Source organism: Lissotriton vulgaris, chromosome 2_2 (genome assembly GCF_964263255.1).
Source record: "Lissotriton vulgaris chromosome 2_2, aLisVul1.2, whole genome shotgun sequence".
Lineage (NCBI taxonomy): Eukaryota > Metazoa > Chordata > Amphibia > Caudata > Salamandridae > Lissotriton > Lissotriton vulgaris.
In genome coordinates, this window is record NC_141688.1 from 156,294,365 (window position 1) to 156,307,380 (window position 13,016).

Genomic DNA, 13,016 nt, shown 5'->3' on the forward strand with positions numbered 1-13,016 from the left:
ACTTCCTTGTCTCCATGCTGTGTCTTCTACCCCCTCCCCCACCTCTTCCCTCCTTCACTCTTTGCCTACCTTCTCTATCCCTTCCTCTCTCCTCTGAATTTCTCTCCCCCTGCCTGCTTTGTTTACCCTTATGCCTATGCTCCGCTTAATCTCCCTCCCCGTTACCCTCTTGCATTGCCCTCTTACCCTTCTGCACGCCTTGAACCAAAGGATGTAACCTGTAACATATGTACCTTCTGTAACAATGTGTAATTTGTAACCTATGTAACTTGCCTCATGTAAAGCGCTCTGATAGCTCCGGGTCAAGCCAGCGCTATATAAAACTCAAATAAATAAATAAATAAACACCTAGGCCTTTCTGTCCTTTATTACAGTTGACAGCGTAGGGCAAAGTATCGACAGCTCCATGTGCAGACTTGGAAAGGTAACCATTCCACAGAATTAAACCAGTCTCTGTTCTTACTGAGCTCCATCATGGAACTTGTGTCTTTCCCCAAGTCTAGTGCAACAGGAAAAGGCGAAGGTTAGACAAGTGGTCATCCCCAACCTATATCTGGCACTGAGGATAATAGTGCCAACTTCAGAACCTCTAATCAGGACTCCCCTACCGTCTGAAGAAGGAAGATTGGACCTGATTGCCTTTTTCCCAGACGAGACTCCAAGCGTCTGTTGGCCGAGCTCCTGTTTGAGCTACAGGGACACAACAGAGGTCTCCCTGCAACTCCCCAGCTACCCAGCAACAAGTAGATCGGCCTGAGCCCTGCTGCTGGCCTTTGCTGGAGTAAGTCTGGGTCCCCAAGAGATGCCCCCCCGGTCCCGAACTGATGGCTAGCATCAGAGTGTTCTCTTCCTGAATAAAACGTGAATATACAGAAGTGTTTGGCTCATAATGATGGCAAAGTGACCTCTTTGCGCGGAGAACTGACTGCCCTAAACAACCACCAATGCGAAGCTCCAGTGGGTCCTGCTCTACTCACCAGCAGCGACTGTCCATGTGTTCGTCAAACTAGATTTAAACTTTGTGCCAAGAGTATAACAGCCAAGGTGAAGCTCCAGCAAAGACAGGCTCTCTGCACTACAACAGTGACCTTTCATGATGCCCCCATCTTTTCCTTGCACCAGCAACAACCTCCTTGGACACCCACCAATGCAAAAAGCAGCTCCTTGTGTAGACATGGAAAGGCAACTTTTCAGCAGAATGAACCTGGTCTCTGTGATTGTGGCAGCCTGGAATTGTGTCTTCCCCCCAGTCTAGTGTGACAAGGTAACCTTGTGGCGCTGTGTCCTTTTTGATGCTCTTTTCATCAAAAACAATACAATCTCAGATCTCCAGCTCTACTGATTGTTTTCTTTTTAACATTTTGATGTCATTTTCTTTATTAAAATGCACTCTATTTTTCGAAATTGCTTTGGGCTTTTTCTTAAGCTGTATTTTCAGCTTATTACAGTTGGAATACTGCATAAATAATTTACACATTTCCTTTAAGTTAAGCCTGATCACTATTGTGCCAAGCTACCAAAGAGTTCGGCTGAGGCACATTTAGTGACTTTTGTGGTTCTGACAATGACTGTGTTTATTATTTAAGTACTACAAACGGACCACTAGACTGAGTCAGTAATCTAATACACTAGGTGGATGTGATTTTAGAAGTTCCAGACCTAGAAGCTGAACCCATTCAAAGTTGTTGAGTAGCAGCACTGCAACTAACTTCACTAACCCTTTCCTACAGCCTGCATGCTTGAAATGAAAGGTCTATCTCAGATAAGGCTAAATCACATACTTTTGTTAGAGGTGATCAATGCAGAATAATCAATTAGAATATACGTCAGTACAACGCAATCATTTTGATCGCGGTACTTTACAATGCGGTTTTCACAACGCAAGTCGTTAGAACGACTTGCGTTGGAGGGCGCTGGATTGAGGATTAATTTCATTTTCTATTCCAACTCCAGCCCACGTAACAGTAGGGAAGGTGTTGGAATAGAAAAGCAAACTATTCCTTAACCAAGAGCACCATCCAGCGCAAGTCGTAGTAATGACTTGCGCTGTAATGGCTGCGTCGTAAAGGTCGCGCGGTGTAAACACTGCGTTGTAAAGGATGTTTCCCATCAATTGTATTATTGATACAAGGCTATAAGGGAAGTTTGCCACCCTAATGATTGTGGCTAGGTCAGATAGCGATCACAACGCTCTAGATCTAACATTTAATGCTGATTTACTCCAAGATCTTGCCGTGCCTGGCCCATGTAATGAAAAGGAGCAGATAAGGAGTAAAGTGGCCAAGTATAAAATTCATTCTGCCACTTTAGCAAGTATTCAGGATATTGTAGTACTGTTGAAAAAATATCCAAATCATAATATAACTCTCTTCAGCTTTGGTTAAATCCGACCTCCCTTTGGAGATGCCAAAGAGGGCTATCTCTGCCTCGGGGTCAAACTTCTTTTTAATTGCATAGCTTATTGATGAGAAGATCTTGCCCCAAAATATTCAAGCTTTGGACTCGTAAAGTATATGTGGAGCCAGACTGACATCGGAAAACATTTATTTTCCACTTCTGCATAACGCTTATTTAGAGTTTTTGGGGTGTAATAAGCCAGCCAGTGAGACAAAAAGGCCATCCTTTTAAAATTGGCTGCTCTTAAGGCCTTATTTCCTAGCTGGGCTATCGACAGCCATTCCTGGTGGGAAAAGGAGCAATTGGTTTCCCGGGTTTCTTTTCCAAAAAATTCTTCAACCAGGGGGAGTGCCTTGCATTTTTTTAACAAGGAGTACCAATTTCCCACCTCTTTTAATTTTCTCTCTATAGTGCATTAACCTGATTAGTTGGCACACAACTTAACGGTAGATTATATTTATTTATAACATTTACAATCTGTAAACTCGAAAAACCCGGGCTTATTTCGATTGCCAAATCTATTTTGCACCTCTTGCCAGGAGATCACTTTCTTAGCAATTAAAAAATGCCCCAATTCCTCAATAGCGCTGTCCTTCCATCTTTTAAGCCGGCTAGAGTGAATTTGAAGACCAAAAGACTTACATTCCTCTAGCTTCAAAAAGATAAATCCTGAGGAGTCAGCTTGTTTACAGAAAGACTGCAAACTGTCGGAAAAGTCATGAATCATCTTATGTTGGGACATTTTGGGTAGTTTAGATATTTTTTTTAAAGTTGGAATTTGTGAGCCAGACTCTGGATTCATCCTCTCAAAAAAGAATGTGTCTAACAAATCGATAGGTTCCACTAAACATGCTGTGAGATCCAGAATTGCTGGTTCATAATAGGTTCGAATGTTTGGAAAGCTAGGCCCCCCTGATATATTTCTAGCTGTAGTATGAGCAATTTAACCCTAGAGGCCTTCTTATTCCAAACGAATTCCCTGAACATTGAGTCCATTTCTATGAAATATTTAGAGTTGATCTTCAAGGGTACATTTGTAAAAAGGAATATTAATAGGGGAAGAGTAGGCATTTTTCAAAGTGCTACGCGGCCAATTAGAGTTAAAGATAGAAGAGTACACTTATTTATCAGGGCTTTAATTTTATTCTACATAGCTAAATAATTCAGACTAAATAATTGTTCTACTTGATTAGAAACGTACATACCCAGATATCTAATAGGTTCTGATTTCAATGCCTGAGTTTCTAAATTTGGGGGTAATAAGTTGCAGTCAGCATTCAATGTTAAAATCTCAGTTTTATTTTGTTTTATTTTATATCCCCCTATTTGCTCAAATTTACTAAATTCTTCCAGAACCTGTTCCAAATCATGTTTATCCAGGCGTAGATACAAAATAATGTCATCGGCGAAAAGTGTTAGTTTGGCCATACCTTCAACTGGAGCTTTAATTTGGAGATTTCCGCAGATTCTTATAGCCAAAGGCTCGATAAAAAGGTGAACAATATAGGGGACATCGAGCAGCCTTGTCTGGTTCCGCGATTTATATTTACTCCCCCTATTATATCAGCATTTACTATGACCCGGTTTTTGAGCACCTTGACAGATAGTTCTCTGCATATTTAAAATTTGGGCAGGGATACCAAATGTTCCCATTTCTAAAAAAAAGTGCATCCCAGTTAACCAAGTTGAACGCCGACCATCGTAACAAGGGTTGGGATATTGTTGCTAGTCAAATAATCCAGGGCCTGGATTAAGAACCCAGTATTTGAGGACATGGACCTCCCTGCAACAAACCCGGTCTGATCACAATGAATTAGAGCCTGTAAAAAGGTGGTAAAGCATTCAGCACAGACTTTCATTAAAATTTTAAAATCTGCATTGAGAAGACTGATCAGCCTATATGAATTGACATCCTTACTGTGTTTCCCCTTTTTTACAAAACTGACCAGTATAGACCCTTTAAAACTCAGGGGAACACCGCCTCCTTGTTTAATTGTATTAAATAATTTCGCCAAAAATTGAGTCAATTCCTTTGAAATCTTTTTATAAAATTCAATTGGGAGCCCGCTGGCTCCACAGGCGTTTGCCCCTGCAATTGACTTCAAAACATTTACTATTTCAAGTTCAGGTATATCAAGCTGGGGTTGTTCCGCTAGCAGTCCACAGACTATTTTGCCTCTCTGAATGCTTTGCTTTGCTTTGCTTCTGTACTTGAAGCATGTCCAAGAGTAAAGGAATAGCTTCACTTTAAAGGGCACATGCACGTAATTAGATGAAGAAAGGGTGCTTGTTAATGTCATCCACACAAGGAAAGAGGTGTGAATTCAATATTCCAGGTGGGGCGCTGCTATCATTTTCTGTAATGTACATTTTCACTCTCTGCAGTGCAACCAACTAGATGACTGCTTCCAGAGGGGTTGCGAATTATATAAACTGCTCGCACTTTGTTCTCTTTCTATCTCTCCACAAATGTGCTACTCTGCCGTCTAGATTTTCATACCACAGATGTCAATCACTGTCCTCCTCCTTTGTCCAGTTTTCAAGTATTTTTGAAATATTATGTGATATCTGTGCTGTCATCCTTATGAACATCCCAATTTTTTCAGTTAATGAAAATGAGGCAAAGTGACTCAAACAACCTTGCTTTGGATCATGCGCATTTCGGCAGCTGGGGAAATGACAATTTCAGAATTGCTCCTTTTCACATTGTTTTTCCTCGTTTCCCCGTTATGTGTCTCCTTCTCTCCCCCTTTGATGGAACAATGACGACACCCCCTGAGCGGATACCAAATCTGTTTGTACCTACCGCGGAGATCGAGAAACCTTGGCCGATGCCCGGTGGAGCTGTCATATGCAGCAATAGAGGAGTCTGACCCCTTGGCCGTCACCTACCCAGCCGGCCATCAGACATTGTTTTCCTCATCTCCCCATTCGTGTCTCCTTCACTCCCCCTCCCTCTGTGATTCTTTGATTCAAACGGTTGAACATATGTAACCGGTAATTCGCGGATTCAACTGATATAACTGTGTATCCTGTAACTTGCTGATCCTCATGTAAAGCGCTCGGCTACCTCCGGGTCTAGCCAGCGCTATATAAAACTTTGCAAATAAAGAAAATAAAAAAATCACGAGATTTACCTCCTCAAAGTAATTATAAATTGGATCCAATCCTACCTCATATCTGGTAGCATATCAATGTGAATAGTGCTCTAAAAAAACTTTCAGAAATCAGGGCCACTTCCTGTTTTGTTTTAGTTGTACCGGCAAGCATTTTGCCCACCATTTGTCTCTCCTTGTACACACTCTAGAGCTGGTAATCTGTTCAATTGTAAAAAAACTCCTTCAGTTCGTACTTTGCCCTTTCCAGCCGGACTCTGGCTTCCCCTGTCCCCTGGGACTGTGTATTTCTCACACTCATTGCGTTATCTACTGTCTCTTGGGAAAAAAATCGATCCCTTGTGTCCAATATGCCGATGGCATCGTCCCGCTAGCACAAACTCCCATAGACCTACAGAAACTGATCACAGAACTAGGAGACTATGCCACCTCGAACCAACTTACGATTAACCATAAAAAAACAAAAGTTATGTGTTTCTCGAAATCTATTAAAACACCGAAAAGTCAAACTTTTTCCTGGAATGTGGGTGAGCATCAATTGACAAGGGTTACGTGCTACAAATACCTTGGCTTTCAGTTAGATTGTAAGCTTAACTTCAAATCACACTTGGACCAAGGTTGCTTGAAAGCCAAACAACTGTTGTTCGCTTTTAAAACTCTAAGGAAAAAACTTATAGGATGCTCCACTGCCCACCTGCTTAAAGTGATTGCTGCAAAATTTTTACCTTCTATTTCATATGGCTCAGAAATTCTGAACACCAAAGATGCCACAGTCCTAAATACAGCACAATCTACACTATTTAAGAGACTGTTCTCAATTCCGCTACACACCTCACAGGCACAAATCCGCCTAGAATGTGGTCTAAAAAATCAGATTATGGCCAGACAAGGCGCCCTAGTAAAATACTACTGGAGGATGACGGAGGCAGAAGATAACACCCTAGCCCACTATTGTTGGGTCGAGATTGAAAACCAAAAGAGCCTAGCTAACTCAACCACAGCAGCCCTGAAGGAATCCCTGTCAGCATTACAGCTAGAGGATGCTTGGCTCACCCTCACAACGTACTCCGGATTTAAAATCGTAGTCAATAACGCTATCAAACGGACCTCTTTATTAACTGATAAAACGTCCTTTGCAAAAAAACCATCATGCCTGGGCTGTGATTAAGGATTATCAGAGGCTGAAGCCGCAACAATACCTTTTGGAACAATTCTCCCACCAGAAAAAAAACATTATCTGACTTTGATACGCATGGGGTCTTTCCCCTCAAAGGATTTGACCCTAAAATGGAAACAAACATGGCCAACCAAGGAGTGTCGTCTCTGTGGTCAAGGGGAAGAGTCACTACTACACTTTCTATGTACTTGCTCTTTTTTATTGGAAGCCCGAAAATCCATTCTCCGGGAGGCTCTAAGGAAGGAACAAATAAGAACATGTAGAGCAGCGGTCATTAAATGTCTCGGAGGGTCGTCAATTCCTCTGTCCTGTAGAGCCATAATACTATGGAAAATCACAGCAAAAGAACTGGCAAAATGCAACCCTGCCAAGCAGCCAACTAATTAGCAGATTTCTCCCAAATGCATTGTTATATTCGTCATTATTTTTAAAATAAGAAGTATCTCCTTATTCTGACATCAACCTCAAGCCTTTTTAGGTTTTTTTAAAAATTTATATTCTAAAGCACTGTGTTTTATGATGGTTGTCTATCCTTTTATGATATTTTTAATGAATCAAATAAAAGTATATTTGACTTGACTTGACTACTGACTCTTCCTTTGTATTGGCCACCCATTGAGGTTCCTGCAGGAGGAGACCATCCTTCTACCACCTTGTTCTTACTCCTCAATTTCCACTTTGACTTTAATAAGGGAGTGATCAGAAAATGGATTTGCACCTATTTCAGTAGCTGTGTAGCTCAGAGATTGTGATATTAAAAAGAAATCAATACAGGAAGCCATATGAAATTGTTTAGAGTGGCAGTTAAATGTATTCTTGGTTGGATTGGAATTATGCTAGGGGTCTTTTAGTAAATGTTGGTGTCATAGTGCCTCTATGACTTTTTTGGTTTTGGGTTTCAGCTCTTTTTTATTTGTATTCGTAGTATCTTAAATAAAATTAAAATCCCCACCCAAAATTATCTTTCCTGGTGCCCCCCTCCCCCCTGAGTATCTTGCTAATTTTGAGTAGGGCTGTAATATCATCTACTATTGGGCCATAGTAGTTAATAAAATTCAATATCGTACCATTTAGTTTAGCCTCAATCCTAGATCCCCCTTCCCAAGGGATCTCTCCGAATTTGACCAAATTCCAGGGGAGACCTCTACAGAAATTGACGGCTACTCCTCTTTTAGCCAGCCCAGTTGAGGCAAACAAAGCATGAGAAAACGAGTTGGTTTTCAGATGAGTTTCCTGGAGAAATAAAACCTGGGGAGAAAAGGAAACTAACCATCTAATTAATGCTCTGTACTTTTTGTTGTTAAGTGTCCCATCAACGTTAACTGAAATAATACTGCACTTGTTTGTCATTTTTACAGTGTGTCAACACAATACACAAGTGATCCCACAGTCCTAAGAATATTTCCCAAAATGTCCCTACTACTGCTCATTTTACTTCTGCTTACAAAATACACAAATATACCTACAGTCTATATGATCTTTCCAGTAATTCCCCTGCTACTGCTAATTTTTCTACTGTTTCTACTGTACCCACCCTACCCGCCTCTACCCCAACCCTTGGAACCCTCCCCGGAAATGTGGCTGACCCGAAGGGCCCTGCAACTCACACCTCACCCTCCCTACTTGCTTATGGGGTACCCTGATCCTGCACCCTAGGTGACCTACCCCGCCCCCCACACAGCCGAAAATACCCAGTGGATAAAAACTCAAACATTATTCATTTCCATAGATTAGATCAAAGCAATTTCATCTCAAAGTGGTAATCTCTCTCAGTAATTTCTGAGCTTCCTCTACCCGCGAGAGCATATGAAATTTGCGTTTGAACAACACCCTTAACTATGATTGCTATGTAATGGAAGCCTGGGCCCCTTGTGCTTTAAATAGAAACAACAGCTTTACAAATTCTTTCCGTCTGCGTGCTGCCCCTGCTGACATGTCTGGAAAAATCCGACAATTATATCCCTCGTAAATAGCAAACTGTTTCAGCTGAATTGCTTTTGTCAAGACATTCTCTTTAATTCTATAGTCAGTAAAATTAATTAGAATTGTGCAAGGGTACTTGGAATTCGGGATGGGATGAGCGGGAACCCAATATATCCTGGTTATAGTTAGATCTCCAGAAAAGTCAGAAAGCACTTTTTGTTTGATGAATGTTTAAGCCCAGTGAAGAAAGTTGGTAGCATCACTCCCCTCCAGCCTTCCTACGATATGAAGATTAGAGCAGAGTGAGTGGTTTTCCAATTTAGTGTCTAGGGCGATCTTATCTGCCATATCTTCACTGATTTTCTGAATTGTGGAGCTCATCTGATCCTCCAAGTGAGCTATCCTTGACTCAGCCTCTTCGAGCCTTGCGTGAATTCCTGAGATTTATTCCTCAATTTTTTTCAACCTGAGATGAGGACGGCTGACTCGTGTGCCTGGGATTTTTTATTTCCCTGATCTCTTCCAATATAAAATTGAGCAAAGTTTTAATTTCCATCTGTTGCAAATTATCCCCGGAGAATGGAAGTTCAGGTTTCTCTTGTGAGTCTTTATTCACCTTATTGCTCATCTGAGTTGGTTAATCCAAGCCCTTCTCTGTGAATGCACCAGATGTTTCCTGGAGGTGCTGCGAGCTTTCTAGCTGTTGTTTTGAGATGTTTTCAGCAATGGAGGACCGATCAGAGCAGATGCAGATCTACTAACGCGTGTGTGCTTTCCCGACAAGGTGATATGTTCCCTTCCTCTGAATTGGATGGAGCTGAGGGTATTAGAGCTAAAGGTACGGCCTCGAGAGGAGGAGAAATGTGCAGCCTTTCAAAAGATTTGATTGTTATGTCCTCCTCCGGTGTTGCTGGCAGAACTGAGCTTGCCAGTGAAGGGACTTGGATTGCACAGGGCTGAATGGGCATATTGCTCTTTTTGGCAGACAGTGGGAAGTCCTTCCAACTTTTTAGCTCTGCCTTATAACATCCTGGCGTAGGTTCACCGGTCTGTCCCTCCATAGCCTCATGAGTTCCGTTGGTTACATAGATGGGGTCTTCCGCCCCTTGTGGTAGCGCAGGTTGCGGCTCAAATGGTTCTTCTGTAGAGCTCGAGGTTACTCCAGAACGGTTTATGATGCCTGGGGCTTTTGCCGAAGCTGATGCCCCCTTAGCTTGCAAGTCATATTTTTAAGCTTTCATTCCAGTTGCTGAATCAACCCTCGCTACAGCGTTGGCTTGCTTCAAATGTCTTCTCATCCTGCTTTAAAACCTTTTAAAGCTCCCAACTGCCTGCCCAATAGCCAAATGTCAAATATCAATTACATTCTTAATCGCCAGCCTACCTACACAGCTCTTTTAATGCTGCCGCACGCTGTCGGCTACTACGACTAGCTCCGGTTCACTCCAGTTAACTCCAAATTAAGGGGGTCATTAGGATCGCGGACGGACTTGAGTCCGTCCGCGACCCCAGAGCATGAGGGAACGTCCGCATGGGCTGCGGCGTTCCCTCTGTGCAGATTAGGATGTGACCGCCAGGGTGGCGGTCACATCCTCTGTTTTTAACATTGCTGCGGGTGGAGCTTCAAGCTGCACCCGCAGCAATGTTAAAAATGCATGCACAGCATTTGCGTGCACAAAGCGGCAGGCACCGCGCGGTGCCTGCTGCATTGTGCACGCAAATGCAGGGGGGTACCATAGGTACCCCCCATGTGCACCCCCCACCCCCCACTACACCTAGGGGGCCTGCAATGGGCCCCTGCAGTGCAGTTACACATGCTTTTCCACGGCGGAAAAGCCGCCGCGGAAAAGCATGTTTCCATGCACATCCTAATCTGGCTGAAGGTGTCTAAGAGACACCTTCACCATTTTAGTGCTTTTCCGCCGCGGTTGTAAGCCAGCCGCGGCGGAAAAGCTGCGGACCTAAACCATGACCCACCAGCCATCCTAATGTGGCGGTGGGTCCTGGTGGGTCCGCAGAGGATTTTCCGCATCCTCCGGGCCGGCGGTGGCTTCCGCCGGCCCGGAGGATGCGGAAAATCCTCCATCCTAATGACCCCCTTACTCCTTTGAAGCACTATGGAGTGCTCCCACCCATGGCGTCAATCTCTCTGTCTGTTGCTGCTGTTACAATACCAGCCGGCTGATACCTAGGCTGATTCTCAGGCCTACACCTTGAATGGCCTCAGTTAAGGAGGAGTCCCTGGCTGGATGTCCCACTACCTACTCTCTCCAGCACCAACACTTGCGTCGGTCCAAATACTGTGACCCGGTTTGTGCCCTTCAATGCAAGAGAAACGGCCGAGATTAAGCAGTGCAGCACTTCCAACAATAGACAGCCACCAGATGCTACAAATACACCTGACAACAGCGCCTGCATGTATATTTATTTCAGCCACACTCCTACCGATCAAGGGAGATGCAGCATTGCAGGGTTACAGCGTTGCCCGGTTAGCCTTGAAATTGGCAGCTGTGATTTTCATCCTTCCACAGCGCTCAGTTTTTGATGCTCACCGATGCTCACCGATGAACACTTCGCTCATTCACCCGTCACGCTTTCAGACTTTCGGGGATGACCTCAGCTAGCGCTCTTGAGCAGTCGCCATTACCCATTACCCCCTCCACTTGACACGGTCCACTGAGGTCTTCCCTCCGGTGGGCCGAATCTGGTCACCTGGACTACGGAGAGGCGGCGATCTGCATAGCCTTGGCAGTGAGTTATAGTTCCCATAGGACACGATCTAGAGAGGTCACTTTAGATAACTATACCTGGGGAATTTCTGGGGTTTTATGAGTTTAAAACGTTACATTGGTACATTTCATGTATACCAATTGACCTCTTTTTTAAACTGTCATAAATGAATCATCTCAAATCATCTCATGGTTTTATGGTATATTACGTCCCTTAGGGCCTGATTTAGAGGGAGATTTACTAAGATTTTGCTCTGTGTTTGCCATGTAAAATTGCCCCAAACTTTTTTTTCCTAATTTACCTTTCAGCGCTAAACTTGTTTAGAGCTGGAATAACGTAAAAGTAATGCGAAGCAGTGTATAGTACAGTTTTGCATTACTTTGTGCAATGGGGGGTGTCAAGGGTGGTGCATGGGCGTTACCATGCGACCGCCCATGTTTTCTCACGCTAAACTCAATTTATCAAATCCAGTAGATTGGGTTTAACGTGAGAAAACGGTGCCCTTTTCAACTATGCACGAGGAAGGAGAAATACTTTCATTTTTCCTTCCTTTTCTGACTTTGTATGCATGCTGCACCCGGTAGCACACATACAAAGTGGGAAAAGCTTTTCCTTGTGTCTAAACGTAGTATTTTGTAGAGGAAGGGTATCCTTCTTGTGCAAAACCTATGCTGGAGTTACACACACACCCTAGCACTATGGCACTAAGGTTCGTGGGGGGCGCATGTCAGCTGTAATCAGCCCAGGTGCAAGGGAAAGGGGAGGAGAGAGCCATATCTTTGAAAATATGCCGCTCTCCTGCTCCCTCTCTGTCGCACATTGCAGTAAAACCTCGCAGGGGCTGCGTGGCCTTGCATGACAATTTGGTATATCTCCCCCTTAGAGTTTATTGGTCATGCTCTTTGTTACAGTTTAACCTTGTGGACCATTTGCTATCAGCTTTTGCTTTTGTAGAGCTTGTCTTAAAGGAAGAACTACTGGACTCTGGATTAAACTTCTGGATGTACCATTTAAAATCTATACATCCAGAGGGACTGAATATCACTGACAATACATCTTGATTACTGCATATCTCAAGAGATCTCAAGACTGCATTAATTCCACATTCCAAATATCTTCACTCATGATGCTTTTTGAAAATCCAGCGATGTCAGCTGTGCAACTACTGAGCGGACAATGTTGTACTACTAGTTGTAATGGAAATATATTTCGGTATGTTGTTTTGTGCACCTTTATGAGTCCATTCTTACTTTGAAGTGCTCCATATGCATACGAAAAGGCATTTTATTAGGCATTTGTGTAAACAAGATTTACATATATGTATCCTACCTTAATGTCCCACTGAAAGCACATGCCACAAACAACCCAGGAAGTCCTGGCATTTTTGTAAACACATCCATAACGTAGTAAGGCAACAGCTAGAAAACAGTTTCAAAATATTTTTTATTATTATAAAGATATAGATTTTACTCATATGAGCTACTGTCGTTAGGAAACTCTTTAGTGCACAGAATCCTATTTTGAAACAGACATTCCTGTTAATAAATTAGATTCTATATTTTAAAAATACTGTTTGGAAATTGATGCTATACATTATAAAGGTATTTCATGCATTTCACCATAGACTCTCCCATAAACCAAGTGAGATTTGTAGTCCCTTTAAGGAAAGTGCT

General features: G+C 42.9%; 1 protein-coding gene across 1 annotated transcript in view; it reads right to left on the minus strand.

Annotated features, from left to right (window-relative positions):
- The window catches only part of LOC147729176 (sodium-coupled monocarboxylate transporter 2-like), a 514,719-nt gene that overhangs the window by 74,962 nt on the left and 426,741 nt on the right, over positions 1–13,016 (minus strand). The window contains exon 8 of the mRNA XM_086959489.1: positions 12,673–12,761. Coding sequence (XP_086815615.1) covers positions 12,673–12,761 — 89 coding nt within the window. The remainder of the gene's footprint in view (positions 1–12,672; positions 12,762–13,016) is intronic.